Here is an 18,919-nt window from a genome sequence, read left to right on the forward strand (position 1 = left end):
AACTATCATCATTCATCAACGACATCAACAATATTATAAACGGAGCTCAATTATTGATCTTCCCCTTATTACACGTGACAAACGGGTCAAATTTCAATTTTAAATATTTGAATTTAAATTATTTAATATTATAATTATTATTTTTAAATAATAAATTTTACTAAATATTTTTAATTATTAATCACTAACATCTAATAATAACAATTAATAAAATAATTAACAAATAATAAAATAATTGATAATTAGTAAAATAATTAACAGCCAATTAATATTCTTGAACAAAATATTTAACTATTAGACAAAGTCAAGTTAAGTAATTATTTTAAGTTTTTTAATAAAATTATTTAATAATTTTTTTTATTACAAATTTATTTAAATTATTATAAAAAAGATTTTGAATTAAATTTGAATCAACTCATGAATCATAAATAATTTTCAAATAAAATTATTAAATTATTTTAGAAAGTCTATTGATTTATTTTTTAATAAAAAATCATATTATTTAGATTAATCTCAAATGAATTAGCAATTTTATAAATAAACTGAATTAAAAAATTTTCAAATTTTATGAAAATTAAAATGGATTATAATTTTTTTTTATTGGATCAATTAGGGTCAAATAAAATTTACTAACTTTTATTATTTTGTTATTCTTATTATAAATAATTATTTTTTTAATTTTCCTTCTATAAAAGAAATTAAAATGAACAATAGTGATCAATGCATTAGAATTAATTTAAATTGTAATTTAAACTCTATTTGCTTCATGCAAAATAGTTTATATATAAAAAAATTTTTCAATGGAAAATGTTTTTTTAAAAAAATATTTTTCATTATTTAATTATAATATTAATAAATTAATAGTATTTATAAGTGTTTTCATATTTTAATAAAATTATTAAAATCTAAAAAATAAAAAATTACTTCTTTTTTTAAAAAAAAAATTATTTTCTTTAAAAATAACTTAATTTTCTTTAAAAATAACTTAATTTTCTCTTTAATCAGAAAATTATCTTTCTTTTTTAGTGTTTTAAATACTAACAAATGTAAAATATATTTTCTAAGAAAATATTTTTCGTAAAACAATATAATCTAAATTTGTTGTTTCTTATACTATGTTCTTAGTTATTATAGAATACATATTGTCATGGTATATATATATATATATATATAGGTGAATACTCAAACAGTGCATGGATTCTTTTATTGACAGCAACATCATCCAGTGTCAATTGTAACAAAAAAAGAGAACAAGACAACAATAAAAAGTATAGTTCTTTTTTTTTAAAAGAAAAAAAAAAAAAAGAAAATTCTCTTACTATTGTAATGTCATGTTGGCTCCTGAAAGTGATGTGGGTGTAATAGCATCAAGAAGCATTACTATGGGGTGATGGTGATGTGAGTGGTGCATGTACAAGTAGCTATAGGCTCCATCAGATCCAGATGAGAATATATATATATATATATATATATTCTTAGCAACAAAATTAATAAAACTTATCTCTACAGTTCTCTTTTAAGGCATGAATGGTATGTGGAAGTAATGTGTATTTTTTGGTTTCCTCTTTTGGTTTCTTGTGGCTAAGAAAGGACTAATGGATAGGTTCAATGCAGTGTTCCAAACTCATGTATCTGCATTCTGCTTTGCAGTGGATATGATAGAGTCTTACCCTATTTATCTATTGTCCAACTTACTTTAATGGGATGTAAAGATAACATGTACTGTATATATAAGCTTTGGAATGTATTCTTAGTGTTCTCATTTCCAATTTTCAATTTTAAAGTTCCTAGAATTTAGATCCCACTTATTGAAATTAGGTTTTCAGATACTAATAATAAAAAGAGCTTTCCTTTATAAGTATTCAAACACTATAAGAAAATACAAAATACTGACGATGAATTTCACAACGAATCAAAATTTTATTGTAAAAATATTGATTAGTGACGAATCGTTATTGATATTTTGATAATGAAGATTTCATTAATAGACTAAAATTCATTGCTGAAAATTAATTTTTTGAATTTACTACAGATTTGTAATTGATTCATCGTTAATTTATTACTAACCTATATTATTAGTAACGAATCTATCAGTCTGATATTTTATTTTTTGATAATGAAACTTCGCTGCCGCTCAATTTCAAGGGTTACTGTGGATCTTTCTTTAACAATGGTCCTTTGTCCTTTTTTTTTTAATTTTTTAGTTATTTTCTTAGTTAATAAAGGTAGTTATTTTAAATCTATGTATTTTTCTTGGATTTATTTAGTTCTTTTCCCTTTTTGGTGAAAATGGCCTCATATAGCTTTTGTTTTTGTTTTCTTGGCTGGATTTCTTAACTTGGAAGAGTTATTTTCACAATTTTTTTAAAATCCTTGCCTCAGCGTACGTACTTGATGGACAATATGATTTCAAATAATTGTATTGGTGAGAGGGTAATTACCCATATAGTTAAAAATATATTTGTAGTGTGATAATTAAAATAATAAATATATTATATCATATTTACAGGAGATTAAAATAATTAATTAATATATTTATTATAAATAATTATGTGATGAGAATTCTTTTAGGTGTAATTAGATTAACGGGTAATATAATTTTGAATTTATAATTAATTATTTATTTTATTAATAATAAAAGATAATATGACTATAAATATTATAACTTAAAAAGTGTGAATTATGTAAATATTAATATTTTATATATTTATTTTATTTTTTTATAATTTATATATTTTCACAGTACACAATAATTTTCATACAAGAATCAAATTTCTTTATTATTATGACATCCGTAAAGGTATTATTGATAAAAACAGTTTCATACTTGGAAGGATTAGTCTTCTATGTTCAATGGAGATAAAGAAATACCCTAATGAATTTTGATGACAATGGGTAATTCTTAACGTTACTTTTTTGATCATATGTTACTATTACACGCCTATAAAGGATCCCTGTATAATTGGGAGATGCTACAATTATAGCAATGCCAAAAGGTTTCATTTCATCTTCAAAAGTTGCTTTGTTATATTCTTCAGAAATTTTTCCACTGGCGAGTTACTTTTTTATATTCGATATTCCATGCTTTTAGATTTCATAAAACACGAGCTGATTTATATTCCCTCATCAGATGTCAAAAGCAATTTTCTTTCTAGATGTCATATCAGAGTTTAAAAGACTCAGCTCTCTTGGCTCTCCTTTTGCTTTGAAGAACTAGAAAGTTTTGTGATCGTGAGCATCCTCTTATCTTTACTTGCAACTTGCAAACTTGTTCTTTGAGCTGAATAATATAGGCCCTCAGCTGCAGAATCAGTCTGTAGTGTTCTTCATTCTCATCTCCCCGCTTAAATTTGTAATTTTGGTCTCATTTACAAGAAGCACCAAGGTCCAAGGAAGCAAGGACTATAATTATTTTGAAGGAGGGATGTGTTAAGGGTCACGAATGGTTAAGGTTTTGTAAGGTTGACAGGCAATAACTTAAGTTGTTGGAACCCACGTAGGATTTCTTAGCTAACTTTGCTGGATGGTTTAGTTTCTAATTCTAGCAACTAAATGGCTTCAAGTTTGAGATAGTTAACACCTTTATGACACATTAGATGCTCCAATGAAAGAGGAGATTCAAGCAGACAAATGATATTGTGAGGATGACACTAGAATCAGCAGAATGAGATCTTCAACAGAACTAAGTTTATGGCCAAATAGAGGTAATTCAAGGAGAATTTTATCAAATGATGTGAAATAGATGAGAAATATGATACAATTTAATGGAATTTGAAACATTTCTTACATTCTTGAATAACCCCTATGGTCATCATATTCATCCATGAACTCATCATTGAACTTCTTGAAACTGGCCATGATTGCTGGCATGTCTTCCTCAGCTGGTAAAATGGTTGTTCTTAAGTGAAAGACCCTACAAGGAACAGTAAGCCCGTGAGACACTGGCATTTCAGGTTTTTCAGCACTGTTAAAGACAGGTTTATCACAAGCGGAGAAAGGGTGAGACTTGAGATTGAGAGAGACAGAGAGAGAACACAATAACTCACTTCCAGAAACCAAAAGGAAGGGAAAAAAAAAAATCCCTGTTTCTCTTCACAAGCAATTGATTCAACTTCAGTGTGAATGCAACCACACAGGTATGTAGCAGGGAATCAATCTGGAATTAGACTAAAGCTAAGAAAAACCTGAATGGACTGTACATTTAGAGAATATTTTTTATTTCCTCAAATGCACTGAACTATCAGAAAGAATGCAATAGGAAATGGGCTCTACAACTTCAGCTAAGAAATACCTAAAAATCTCCCCAAGAGGATTCTGAAACGGTTGAGATGGGGAATGTATGAGATGGGGAAGGCTACCACCATCAATTAGCCTAAACTAAGGAGAGCATCTTGACAAGACGAGAAAAAAGAAAAAAAAAAGAGCAATTTAAAATTAAAATAACAAATTATCAAGTACCCTTCTTTTTGTCCAAATCCTGAACCCGGAACTGTGGAAATGCCAGTGGCTTCCAAAAGCTTGAGACAGTAGAAAACATCAGGAACTTTTCCAGCCTTTTTGGCAGCATCAATTGCTTTAGGTGGCAACCGTATCTGAGGGAATGAATACATGGCACCTACAACCAAATTCATAATGTTCATATAACAACCAAGTCGTCAAAACTGTATAATGGGAGGAATCCCATAAAATTAAAGAGATTAATAAATTTAAGAAAACAACTACTTACCTTCTGTGAAATTGCAAACTACATTTCTGCAGCTGTTGAATCCATCTGTCATAATCCTTGCTCTTCTCCTCAGCGATTCAAGGATTCCTTTGCTGCATGTTTTGACATCCACAGAACACTGTTATTCACTACTCAAAGTGGCCACCTTATTAACTTCATAATGGACATTAACATTCCAGAAGTCAAACATCTTATTTCTAACTTTTTCCCCCCTATAATCTGATGTGAAGAAAATAACTGCTATATCAATGAACAAAAAAATTTATGTGGTATATTGTTCCTCAAAGCATCTACAGGAAAATCGCAATAGCCATATCAGATTTTAGCACTGATTTAAATTCAAAACATGATGAAGCAATCACAGACTCGTAAGGAACCAAATTTTAGCTGTCATACCTCTCCCTAATATACTGCTCGTATGAAATATCTCCAGGTTTAGGCGGGTTGACCATCAAAGCCATCTACAAACAAAAAGAATTTTTTTTACACAAATAATGATTAGAACAGAGAAAAGAAGCACCCACTTGCATAAAAGTATTTCAGCAGAGCAAATTTATGTCCAACTTACAAATATCTGTGCAGGCACATTGGGACTGAGTGATATGGATGCAACCTTATAAATCTCATCCACCGTCTGCAAGATCAAATCATAAGGCAAAAAATGAAAACAAAGTTTCAGTAGTTTAAATATTGTTTGGATTGAAGGATCATAAATGATCTTTGATTTCATCAATGCAAGCATGAGACAACTACATAGATTAAAAGGGAAAATTTAAGAAAGAACTCCACTGTTTGTGAAAGAATCAATCCAGTTGTCTTTGCAAATGGTATCAGATGGTAACAGTTGACTGATGTTAATACGAGATGTTAGAAGAATTCTTATTGACTACATTTTTATAGTTTTTAATTCCTTTCTAGAGCTTACATAGCGCTGTCTGTATCTGTTTCAAAATTAATTTGTTTAGGCCATGAATGCCTAAATAGAAACACCTGGTTGCATCTCAAGGAGACCATGAATGTTTATGTTGAAACCAAACCTGTGGAGGAATGTTGGTCATCTCAAAATATCCACCCCGCTGTCCACATTCACCCCAATATCCTTTGGACACAGTGTGGAAGGAAACGAGTTGGATTTCCTTGCTTATTGGCGGCCCCATATCCATCAAAACCTTCAAACATTATGACGAAATATTATACCAGTTGAAAGTTGAAACCCTGGCAACAAATAGTTAGATCTAGCAGTAAAAGAATAGTTACCTTTCTAGCACTAATAAAGGGGCGTTCATCCTGATATATGTTCTGCTGATAAACTTCATCTCCAAGAAGGACCAGGTTTTCTTGGTAACAGAAGTGCAATATTTCCCTTAAATTAGCTTCACTAAGACACTGACCAGTGGGGTTGCCTGGGTTTATAATCACCATTGCTCTTACCTGATCATATACCAATACATATGAGATTTCGTTGCGAATACTGAACATTACAAGAAAAGTTGGGTGACAAATTTCACTAATGAAAGCAAGTGCCAAAAGAAATTTAGATAATTTCAAATGGAAGAAAACAATAAAAGATTCTCCATAAAATGATACATATTTTTATGAGGTGATTGTTCATAGAACCACACAAGAAACTCCTAAGTAAAATCCCAAGTCAAAGTAATACATCAACACCCCCCTCCTTTTCTAACCATCCATTGATCCGGTTTTCCAGTTTCATCTTTAGATTCCTAGTAGATTTCTCATACTTGTACACAGAGAAGGAAGAGTCAAAGCACACTAACAGTTATTCCTTTAGAGCGAGCTTGAAAAACTGCATGCCGAAGGTCATTAACATCAAGACCCCAATTTGCTGTCTCTTCTAGGTAATATGGCACAAGGGAACCACCAAACAGAGATATTGCAGCAGAATAAAGTGGGTACTGTGGAACTGGAACCAAAACCTGCCAAAAACACAAAATTTGTATGAATACATCTTGAAATGGCATTGGTATCAAGGAAGGCCTAAAGCATAAACAAAATGAAAGGAGCAGGACAAATGAAGCAGAAGAAACACATGTTCTATACTTCCATCAAAGAGTGCTATACTTTCACTCATTGAAGGAAAGTCCATTACCCCATCACCTTCACCACGAATTATTGTATTCAAGATCTGCATCACACCCTTACTGGCTCCATCAGTGAGAAATATTAGTTCTGGATCACTGTCAATGAAGCAGGAACCAATGAAATCATTTGAGCTCACAACTTAGGCACCACAGCTAAGCGCCAGTTTGTCAAAAAAGCCAAAGAAAAAAAAAGGGAAGAAATCAAGAGAGAAGGAAAGAAAAGGAGCATGACATCTAGCATTATCACCTTGGATATTCATCACGCCTTCCAATGAACTCTGCCACCTCCTTCCTAATTCCAGGGATACCTCGGGAGTCACTGTAAGCACCTAAGCACATGATAAAAAGTAGTTGTTTAAGGCATTGAGATAAGGGTATTGCTGTATTGGCCAGAAAGAATTAAAAATTAGGAAAGCTATGTGTGAAGTAGGCATTGCTTTTTCACTAGTATTGATGAAATTCAAGAGTACAAGAAGGCCATTGCAGTGAAGAAAGGAAACAGAACCAATTAAACGAAATTATTTTAATTATTCAACACAAGATGAGGCTCTTAAGAAATTGAGATGACAGTACCCGCCAGACTATTTGCACAATTGTTTGATTAGTTCATTTTTCTCATCTTATAAGTGATTTATAATCATCCATCTCCAATTACACATGATATGCTGAATTCTGAAATTCTTGGCAATGTTAATAGTACCATTTAATCATTTTATTATGATAATTTAAGCAAAAGGCAGGCCAAACTGATACCTAGACCACCAGAGGTCATTGAAAGATAATGTTTAGCTCTAGCAATTGCATCTGCAGGGAATAACAGTCCTACATTGGGATCATCCAGTAGAAATGGAGCTTGGCAGAGAGCAACCACCTGCAATAGAACATTCATTGGTTCTACTCAGACAACATAAACTACAATTTATAACAAATATCAGTAGTAATCAAAGATGTGGTGACTGTACCTGGCGAGGAAAAGTGAGGGGCTTCTGTCCTAGAGCATGAGGATTGCCAACATTTGTGAAAATAATCTACAGATATAAAGTTGAAGTAGTGAGGCACAGATGACCATATAAACGGGCTACCAACATCTTATTATTAAAATTTATCAAATTTTCTTTTTACTAATCAACCTTTAAAGAAGTAGAATCATAACAATGTCTTTTCCCATCTTTGCAAGGAACGAAATAGCATACAAAGTTCACATTCTATGACACTTCCACAATATCAGAATTTTGGCTAAAAAATTGGAGTTCCCATTGCTTTGCCGGTGTGAGGAAATATAGAATTAGTGATATTTTTCTTTTGGGTGGCTATGCTAAAAATGCATGAAATTGAGTTTCCTGCCAAAGTGGCAATTTATGTTGTATATTAGTAAGAACACCAATAAATTACCTGACAGGAAAACCAAATATGATCAAATCCACGCTTGTGTGATCCAGTTTCATACTTTTGCATGTTAGAAAGTATCCAGATTTTCTTATCAAAAGTGTTACAAACATATCAAGCCACAAATCCTTGCTCGATAAATATTTAAAAGAAAAATGTACAATACAAACACAAGATGCGTCAAAAAAGAAATAACTGGAGGAATCCACCATTACTTTAAAGACATTGAACAAGACACCCAAATTTCTCTGTGTTAGAATAAATTAAACTCAACATAAGAGTTTTACAGAAAATCCAAGAACAAGGAGCTAATAATCATGTCAAAATATCTTGTCCTCACATAAATCAGTAGAAATTCAATATATTATAGTTAATTGCGAGCTGAAGGAACATCAAGACAAAGCTTTAAGAACAACAGGGCTGACTAATTTTTCCAAAGACAACCAAACAAACTTAATAAGGTGCAAGACGGACTAAAAGAACAATATTCCTAGAGAAAGCTCAAGCAGAACAACTCTAGATATACCTTCTTTCCTTCCTTCTGGAGCTCAGAAGCTCGAAGATACAGCTCACCTCTAACAGCATATTGAACCTTCTTCACATTTTCATTCAACGACTCATAGTCTAATGCCTTAGGTGCCATGATGTATAATAGTCTACCTTCTTATTGAGAAAACGGGGAAAACAGTAAACTCGGTTCCTAACCTGAAAAGGTTTCGTTGGAAGGCATTATAATGAAACATAAAAATGGCCGCACCATTCTCAGTCACAAGTAAATGGCCAATAGTGCAAACTAAAAATTTTATCAAGAATAATTATCATCAAATTGAATGAAGTAAGAACCATAATAGCTCAGATAATTAATACTGAAATATAAATGAGACTATAAGAAAGAATAAATTTTCAAGATAACAACTTTTTCTAAAATCAGACGGAACAAAAAATCAAACAAACAAATCAATTAAGAAAACAAAAAATGGGAAATGAACGGACCAATGATCAATAATCTCTGCACATCCTGTGCAGCCTTTGGTTTTAAAATAAATAATAAAAATTCCTAATCAAGGCTTTAATCGTTCAAAAATCCCACAACCCAGAAATCTCGAAACAAGGAAGATGTTACCACCCATTTGAACATTGCCGACCACCAATAAAGAAAATAATATAATTGCTGAAATGAATCATAAAAATCAATTTAATAAAATATAGTGAAAGTGGGTAAGTAAGGTACCTCTAAAAGAGTTAGCTGCGAGTTTTCCAGGGAACTCTCGTGAGCAGAAGCCAAGTGTTGGTCTAACCCACAAGTGGGAGAAGGTGCAAGTGAAGTGTCAGTCAATAAATGTGGGGATATTATATGGCAGGACAAGAACCAGTGGCAGGTACCAGAACCACTGAAAAATGACAGACAGATTAGTTGCGAGTTTCTGTTTAGTTTTAAGGCAAAAGGATAAACTTGGTGATACAGGAAGTGTGGTGTAGCTTCAAAGTCCAGACTATTGAATTCTTGGTCGATAATGAGACTACTGGTATGGAGTCAACTTGCTTTCATGGACTTATTCTACAGGAATGTCGCTCTCAATGGTGAAGGGAGTGGCTTATAGCCCGATACTTGTTTATTCGAAATCACTCTATATAGGCACGAGTACCATATGAACAGTATTAAGATACGATAACTCCTTTTCTTAAAAAAAAAAAATGCAATCATTCTATTATGGTTGGTTTTTAATAATCTTTATTGATGGTTTTCAAATTTTAGTTTTTTTTTTTAATTTATTTAGATTTAATAATACTTAAATTTGAAATTTCATGACATAAAAAAATAATTTTAATATTATTAATTAAAACTTATTAATTTAAATTTATATTTAAAAATAAAATTAAAAAAATTTATCTATAACTGTATTCGATAAGTAAACTAACGAATATCTTTAAGGTATTTACCAATTAAGATTAAAGTAAAATATCAATTTTTATTCTTAAATCTAAAATTAAATTATAGACTCTTTCAATTTTGTTATGACTTTAATTTCAATTCAATTCTATTTTTAATATGCTTCAAAGATATAAATTTATCTAATTTTTCTCTTATTTTTTTAAAAATTCAATTTAAACTCAAAATCAAAACTGGTTGATGAAAAGAAAAATAAATAAATTTTAACCCAAAATTAATTAATTTTGGATAACCAGGTGACTTGGATGGATAAAAAAATAAATGAAGATAAGCAGGACAACCTGGCCACATACATGCACATGCGCAAGTGAAATCATCAATGATTTGGTAGTATTTTACGGTTAAAAAAATTAAAAAATTCCTAATATACTAAAAGAATATTTTTTGGGGACACAATAAACAATTACGAAATTATGCAGAATTAATGGCAAATTTTGCAATTTTTTTGAATTACCAGATTAAGTTCTCAATGAAATTCATATGGAAGCAATTGCGCAACCATTTATTTGTTAGTTTTATTTTCATAATTTTACAAAACATTAATTTAATTTTTCATAATTAATTTTTTATATTTACAATAATAGTTTCAGGTGCATATTAAGATTGTTGGCACCTGGCACAATCGTACAAGTATCTGTGTCATCTCACGTATAATTTTTATTATTAAAGTTATCATTAAAAATATATTTTTTCGAATATATTAATTATAATACTTTTTTAATCTGATTTTTTTAATAGTGTTTAAAATATATTTTTCAAAATATTTTTTGAACTTAAAACTAAGGGTAAATAATTAATTATTTGAAAAACTATTTAAAATTAATTTTTAAATAATTTAATATTTTAATTAAAAAGTATTTAAAAAATTTAATCTATCAAAATAACAAAAATAATATATCATAAGATATCTTATCTGACTTATTTTAAAAAAAAATTTTAATTTATAAATCATATTAAATATTAATCTACTTTAAATTTTTTAATAATAAATAAATTTGATGAACTTATAAAACAAATCAAACATCATCCAAATCATTTGATTAAGAAAAAAAAAAGAGCTTCTTAATATTTTTAAAATCTAAATAATATTTGATATAAATAAATTTTATAAAATTTATAAGTACATCTAAAATAATCATAATTAACTTATAAATAGTTTTATTCATGAACAAATATTAGCTGGAAGTGTACTGGTATTGTTCTAACTTATTGGAAATCTTTGTGTTCACATTGTATATTGGATTCAATAAGGTTCTAATCTTAGCACTTGGTTAAGATAGTAGGGCCTAGAGACCAGCAACCTTAATTTGCTAGTAACAACTTAATTCAATTATTCAATTATACAAGTATATGCACCTCCTATCAACATTATCTATGCAAAACATTAAAATATGGAGAATTCCCCTTAGGCAGCTACAAGTGACGTGATTGACGAGAAGATTTTCCAATGTTTAATAAAACAGCAAAGAAAATTCTGTGATGACTGATGAAGACGACGACCAGAAAACAATGATATCTCAACAATGAGATTTAACTGCTAAGCTAATTTACAAAAATCGAATAAAAAAAGCCATAATTATTTAACTCCCTTCTTTTTCTTCTCCTTCTTCTTCTTCTTCTTCATCTCAATGTTCAGAAACATGAAAAATTGTAAAATTTACAACACCACAAACAAAAATCTGATGCAAATTGAAGTAAGCAAGCACCAATTGGGCCCCATTTACCTAGCTTTGTGAGAGATATTTATGTAATTTAATAGCTTTTTAAGAGCCCTACCACTGTCAATGGCCTCTCTGGCTCTGTCCAGGGCTGAGGAGATATCTTCTGCACCATCACATCTCAGCAAGTGATCCACCATTCCCGCATTTAGAACAATCCGATCATATGCTGGACCTTTTTCACCACGAAGAGCTGCTAAACCCAGCTGTATATTCTTGGAGACCTGGCAGTAGAAAAAATGTACAAGTTGTCACAAGTATGCGGCTGGTCAGAAAGAAAAAGGTTCCTGAATATGCATCTTTGTCCTTCTGCTCTTTAGGTATTTTCACGCATGCAGCTTGTGCAAGTGATGTAAACCCTTTTCTTTCAGGTTTTCTTTGAGAATTTATTATTGACCATAGAACAAACCTAAATTAGCCATATTTGGTGGAAGAGCTTTTTGATGAAAAGCTTGGTGAATCAGGCCTTTGAAATTTCCAATTAAGAAGTAAGGCATAAAAAGACAGCATTTAAACAGTGTGCCATTATAGATGTAGCTGCATCCTATTCCCACTACCATTATTCCATGAACACATAGAGGGACTTAGAAAATTTACCGATCTATCAGTTCTTGGCGTATCAGTGGGTTCAAAACCATAGTCCTTGGCATTAACCTCAATATTGAAACTCTCACGAGACACTCCTGAAATGCAAAGAGTAGAGGTTTTAGTGTTGAGGCTAGAAGATTGGTGCAAATAAATATATTGGTCAATTTGTGTATCAACTATAAATATGAACTTAACCATGTACATATCCAAAATTAACCAACTAGATCCTCATTTTAAAAATATTCCAAAGGAAATTAAAGAAGACGTATGGCTAAAGGATGCAAACCATCAACTTCAAAAGCAGAAGCCATGCTCAATGAACGAAACCCTGAACAATAGTTCACAGGGAGTCCTTTTGATGCATTTGCAGAACGCAATCTTGTTGTCATTGAAAGAGCCCCTTCCTCACCCTAAATTACCAGCATGGTCAGATAGTATATTGAGTAGTTGCTTTTAATCACTCAGTTTAAAACTCAAAAGTTAAAATTACTAGTTTAATGCAAAACATCTCAAAAACTTGTATTCCAGGTTTTCAAATTGAAAGATTGTCTCAAGGCACAGCCATTTAAAATTTAATTTCTCGAAAACTTTTGAGTTTAATGACAAATGAAAATTGCTAAGTTCAAACCTTCACCACCAAACCAGAATGAACACCTCTTCTTTTCATTAGCATTAAAAGAGACTCCTCATAACCTTCATGATAGAATCCAGCAACAATTGCTTCCCTTCCCCGAGCCTGTTGGAAAACAAAAAATTTAATGCACATTTGATGGTCTAGCATTTAAAAGTTGCATGATAGAACAAACATCACCTTTATCCAGAATATAATCATAGTAGGTGCAGACATGCATAATGTACATAACTGCAGAGTAAACACTAACTTCTTCAGAAACAAAAATCTCTCTCCACCAAAGGCACAATTATGACACAAGACATTCCTTTAGGATGAAAAATAAATAAAGAAAATCTCAATGTTTTCAAGGGCAGTCTTTTTGGTCTTATTTTGCTTTTGCCACTCATTTTTATTGTCACATCACAATATTCTTCTGTTTAACCAAGACTTGATCGCGTATAATGCTATTCCTTTTTTCTTTCCTTTTCTTGTTGCTTGATGACATTATTCTTAAATAAGAATAAGGGGTACCCAAATGTAAGAAGTATCAAACACACCATTACACTAATCAATAAAACATGCGGCTCACCCTCACAAATTGTTGAACCTTTTCGGTTGTTGCTAGTGGGGGGCGTTTCTTCATATGCTCCCTCAACCCAATCAATGAATATCTGAAAATAAAATAATAAAAATGATATTAGAACTATCATGTTCCTTGCTTTAATTCCAGGAGCTCAAGCAGACATGTTTATGAAACTTATAGTGTCAATAAAGACTGAAATGCTTAAAAAGATAAGATAAAGTTGCAGAGTCACTTGTCATTTGCTAAATTAAGTAAAACGTTTCATATGTGAAAAAGAAAAGAAAAATCACAGACAACCAGAATGGGGCACACAGGGGGATAAATCCCTATGGAAGAAGAAGCAGAGAGAAAGCCTAGAAATAGATATACGTGATTGGATTTCATACAGAGACGGGCAAGCTTCACGCTGACTTATGTAGGCAAAACCAACCTCATCATCCTGCAATAACAGTCAAAAGAGTTAAACAGGGCAAGGAGAAAGACCATGCAGATAGCATTGCAAAATAGTATATAAGAAACACCTCAAGAAGTCCTTTAGCCTGCAAAGGGGTCAAGCTCACATTTGCTCCCATAAACTTCAGCATTTGTTCCTCAGTTACACCCCCCTAAAATAAATACAAGATCAGTAAGACAATCTTATATCAAATATTCTATGAGTCCAGGAATAAATGAGTTGCAGATATTACTACCATTTCTCTTCCAGGCCACAAAATTTTGAACCGAAATTTGTGCTTGATAACTGTTAAGTATATGCCAACTTAGGAAAATAATCATACTTTCATTGTGTAGTTATCAGCTTGAAGGGGATATTGTTAATATCCCACATTGGTTTGGGATAGGATAATGTTACATATTATAAAAGAAGGAAAAAGAATAAGTAGTGGCAGGGGTCAGATAGTTAGAATTGGAGGGAACTCCTATAACAACTTTTGGAGGGAAATGCCTCAAATAGTTAGAGGTAGTTTTGGTTGTCGGGAGATTGTTAAGGAGTTGTTAGGAAGCGGTTACTACTGTGTATAAAAGGAAGAAGTCATACTGTATCGATTCATTCAAGAATAATATTCAATAATACTTTCTCTCATCTCTAGACTCTTTTCTCTTCTCATATTGTTTTATTCTTTTCTCATCTAATCTAACTGTTTCTCACGTGTTCTCCGAGAATTCTGTTTCATTTCAATTCCCTTCCCTAAGATTGATTTACCTGTTATGTTACAGATAATGTGCCCCTTATAAAGTTTTGGACACTTCTAGCTTTTGGGGGTGAGTTAGGCATAGCACATTTTCTTAAAATGGTATCAAAGTCTCCATCCAATGTTGGGCCTCTCATAAGTGTTTCACACTCTCCAAGTGTTTGGATTACGTGAGAGAGGGTGTGTCCACGTTGGCTTGGGATAGGGTAATGCGCCTTATAAGGCCTTGGGTACTCCTTCTGCCTTGAGCTGAGCTAACTTTTAGGTTTTAGGATGAGTTAGGTCTGACTGTGTGTCCACATTGGTTTGGGATAGGGTAATGCGCCTTATAAGGCCTTGGGTACTCCTTCTGCCTTGAGCTGAGCTAACTTTTAGGTTTTAGGATGAGTTAGGTCTGACTGTGTGTCCACATTGGTTTGGGACAGGGCACTCCTTCTGCCTTGAGCTAAGCTAACTTTTAGGTTATAGGATAAGTTAGGTCTGACCCATTTTCTTAAGAGATGTTAACCTAAAGTGAAACGAAACATCAATTAATTTCTGCTACTTGTCCCATCACTTATTATTTAACGACGCATTAAAAATATTGATAATTGTTATGAACCAAAAAAAAAATATAGATACATGTTAGCGCTCCATGCCAACAATTCACAGGTGGATAGAGATTATGGTATATAAAATGATGTTACGAGCTGTGCTAAGATATAACATTGAACAGTAAAAGTGGGGGCATTTTTCTTATCAATGCTTCATTTCAATGGCAACTTTTCACAATAAAAAAGAAACCAGAAGTAAGATACGGGCTACAAGGATAATAAGCAGAGGGCTGACCTTAGGGGGCATCCATTCCGCACCATGAAGCAATGAAGATTCACCATAACAGGATCTAACCGCAGCGACAAACAAAGTGCTCCTAAAGAAACGCGTGTTTCCATCATAAGGTTCACCATAATGAGTCAATGATCTTACATCAGCAACAAGCGGAGGACCTAATGGCGAACTGATAATTGAATTACGCAGAAAAAGCTATATACAGTACACTGATATGAACTACTCACTCCTATAATACAGCACGAAATAAATATTCAAGCATCAAACATTTACCAAGTTCATCATCAAACGCAAGGCAGTAGGCCTTCAACTCGCGATCAGTTTCCAGGTTCATACGTTGCCCAATTAAAAATGCTGAAAGCAAAGATTCACTGACTCCCGAGCATTCGTTATCTTTAACTTTCAAGGGAAGAACCTCTCTCAAAACGCCTTGGACCTCCTCATATCCAAGGTGACCACCAGCCAGGATCTCTCTAAGGGCACCTACCAATCTCATTTCACTTGTACGATTCCCAACATACTGGGGACCAATCGAACTCCCAGCTCCCATAATCGACCCTTCGGGATCAGCAATGAAGATAACATCAGGCGGCAGGGCTCGAACTAGCAGAGGCCAAAAGTTATTCATTGCCTGCTTTTCCCCTTCACTCCATCGGGTTGCTTCCGGAAACGCATTTGCACGAATTGTCATTGCCGCGAAAAAGGCCCCAAGCTGCGCTTTTGAAACTTCCTCTTCACCTTTAAGCTCTCCCCTAGCTACCAGCGCGAAAAAAAAATTTGGTTTTCGCCGGTTATAAAAGCAAAATTAAACAAGTTTAGTATAGTAAGCTCACCTGATCTTAAAATGGTGTCTAGTACTTTAAAGGCTTGGTCTTCATTGAGCGGCCTGGTCTGTGTAGGTCCTGTGCAAACCCTAGCCTGAGCTTCCAGCACCGTCTGATTTGGTTTCGGCAACTTAGAGCTTCGATACAAAGAAGAAACCGCCGGATTCTTAATATCCGATTCCGAAATCCCCAACTGATCAATTGTTGCCGAGTCCAGAGATGCTTTGGCGGTCAAACAGCATTTCTGTCCAATCCAAGGGTGTGGAACGAATGATAGAGAAGAGTGGAGTTTTGGACGGGTGATATTCCGTTGATTGGTGATGTGGATTGAGAGAGAAGGTTCAGGATTGAGCAGAACTTTCATGGTGATCTCTGCAGCTTCGGAAAATGCGAAACGGAAAAGCGGAGGCGTGTCAGAGTTACTTCCTAGCTCCTATTGCTGCTTCTGGTCATGGAAGCTAAAAATCGAAATGAAAAAAAGGGGAAAAATAAAAAATAAAAACGCCATGCGATACGATCCAAGGATAAAGACAAATAATCAAATAGAAACAAAGCTGCTGCACTGTCTTTGAGTATTAAAATCCCAAGTGGGAATAAAGGCTGAATCGATCAACTTTGGCGGGCCGGTGTATAGGATTTTTGTTTTTAGCCTTGAATGACTTGCGATTAATATGTATTAGCTTGTTGTCAAGCTGGGCATTAAGCCTTTGCAATGCGTTGAGGCCATGTTTGATTGGGTGTAATGTACATTATAATGATTATCTTATTTGATAATATAAAAAAAATAATATAATTAAATAATAATTATATAATATAATTAATTATATTTAAAAATATAATTATTTATTTTAATTTTATATTTATTATTAATTCTATAATATTACTACTCAAACTCTATCATAATTACTATAAACACCGACATTATCACCTCATCATCATTTTATTATCACTATCATTGTCACCGTCACTCTTACTCAATCACATTTTTACCATCATTATCTATTATTAAATTATCGTTATCATCGTCATTGTCATCATCATCACTTAATGATCGTTACCACTGAACTTTAATTACTATAACTACTACTATTAATTATTGATATTATAAATAAAATAAATATTAAAATAAAAATTATTATTATATTTCACTATTTATATTATTATTTTATAATCAAATAAAAAAATATTATATTATATTATAATTTAATTATATTATATAATTAATTTTATTACATTATATTATATTCTACCAAATATAATATAATTTTTAATCCCATGAATCCTTCCATCTTAGGAAAAAAGTTATATATATATAAATAAAATAAAATTAATCTCTAAAATAAATTCACTTAGAAGTGAAAAGTTACACTCTATTATTTTTTTTCATTTATTAAATTTATCTCTATCTTATTATTACCACTATTTAATATGCCTTTTAGTTTTTTAATGCTTAAGATTTTTATTTATTTTTATTATTAATAACGAATTAATATGTATATATAATAAAATTTATTAGTTTTTATATTAATAATATGTGTTTTTTTTAGTTTCTTAATACTTAACATAAAAATTTTTAAAATATATTTTTATCATTAATAATAATTAATTTTTAATATGCATATATTAAATTAAATAAAATTTATTAATAATAATTAATATGTACATATTAGATAAAATTTATTAATCTTATTATTACTACTAATTAATATGTGACTTTTTAAGAGTATAAGTTTTTATTTTAATTTTAATGGCCATTATCACTATTCTTATCATTACCACTAATTAATATGTGATGATTTAGATACTTAATACTTAACATAAAAATTTAAATAAAATTAATATACATTAATATTTATGAATTATAATTGCAAAAATTATTTACTAATAATAATAATAATTAATTTTAATATTTATATATTAAATTAAATTAGTTAATAACAATAATAAGAATAATAATATGCCAAATATATAATCATACACCAGAATTTTTCAACTTTTACCTACTATAGACCTGAATTATATTTTTGACCTATTAAATACTTAAACTTAAAAATTTTATTATAATTACACGTAAAATTGCATAATAAAAAAATTGAGAAACACGAGCCATTACGTGTGCATTTAGTGCCAAATTTTCAAGGTTAATTATTAAATATATGAAAAATATTTAAAAATAATACTCTCTTTTTCGTAGATAAACAGACCCTCTTTGTAATATAAAGATTGAGTCACACTTAATTATAAAGAAGAATACAGATATGGATGTACCCAGTAATTTTTCAATTTTCAATACAAAATCTGACGTGGGACTGGAACCTTTGCAACTTCTTTTATCTATTGTAGCTCCATCCCACTCAACACCGGCTGTAAAGCCAAAACATCATTAACCGCCATCGACTCACCAGGCCCA

The 18,919-nt window shown here is 31.4% G+C and overlaps 2 protein-coding genes across 5 annotated transcripts; both read right to left on the reverse strand.

Annotated features, from left to right (window-relative positions):
- Window positions 1–3,656: 3,656 nt before the first annotated feature.
- Window positions 3,657–9,727, reverse strand: LOC110645911 (glutamate--glyoxylate aminotransferase 2). 2 transcript variants are annotated; one of them, XM_021799177.2, is made up of 14 exons: window positions 9,446–9,727; window positions 8,741–8,919; window positions 7,791–7,856; window positions 7,582–7,699; window positions 7,076–7,157; window positions 6,837–6,924; window positions 6,505–6,663; window positions 5,984–6,157; window positions 5,764–5,895; window positions 5,295–5,360; window positions 5,123–5,187; window positions 4,727–4,818; window positions 4,459–4,615; window positions 3,657–3,913 (listed from the first exon to the last, which is right to left on the reverse strand). In XM_021799177.2, exons 2-14 carry the CDS (start codon window positions 8,855–8,857, stop codon window positions 3,784–3,786), a joined length of 1,446 nt encoding a protein of 481 aa, XP_021654869.2. In that variant the 5' UTR covers window positions 8,858–8,919; window positions 9,446–9,727; the 3' UTR covers window positions 3,657–3,783. The 2 variants fall into 2 exon arrangements, with proteins under 2 accessions (XP_021654869.2, XP_057984944.1); XM_058128961.1 differs by lacking the exon at window positions 9,446–9,727 and adding an exon at window positions 9,208–9,378.
- A 1,866-nt stretch (window positions 9,728–11,593) lies between these two features.
- LOC110645907 (uncharacterized) lies at window positions 11,594–17,208 on the reverse strand. Of its 3 annotated transcripts, none has more exons than XM_058128963.1 (10): window positions 16,519–17,208; window positions 15,959–16,441; window positions 15,686–15,843; window positions 14,189–14,272; window positions 14,040–14,106; window positions 13,674–13,753; window positions 13,106–13,207; window positions 12,758–12,881; window positions 12,481–12,566; window positions 11,594–12,107 (listed from the first exon to the last, which is right to left on the reverse strand). In XM_058128963.1, the coding sequence occupies exons 1-10, from the start codon at window positions 16,871–16,873 to the stop codon at window positions 11,886–11,888; spliced, it is 1,761 nt and encodes a 586-aa protein (XP_057984946.1). In that variant the 5' UTR covers window positions 16,874–17,208; the 3' UTR covers window positions 11,594–11,885. The 3 variants fall into 3 exon arrangements, with proteins under 3 accessions (XP_057984946.1, XP_057984945.1, XP_021654863.2); XM_058128962.1 differs by having other exon boundaries at window positions 13,100–13,207; window positions 16,519–17,203; XM_021799171.2 differs by having other exon boundaries at window positions 13,100–13,207; window positions 13,674–13,755; window positions 14,054–14,106; window positions 16,519–17,199.
- Window positions 17,209–18,919: the final 1,711 nt, after the last annotated feature.

This window comes from Hevea brasiliensis, chromosome 10, assembly GCF_030052815.1.
Source record: "Hevea brasiliensis isolate MT/VB/25A 57/8 chromosome 10, ASM3005281v1, whole genome shotgun sequence".
NCBI classification, from domain to species: domain Eukaryota; kingdom Viridiplantae; phylum Streptophyta; class Magnoliopsida; order Malpighiales; family Euphorbiaceae; genus Hevea; species Hevea brasiliensis.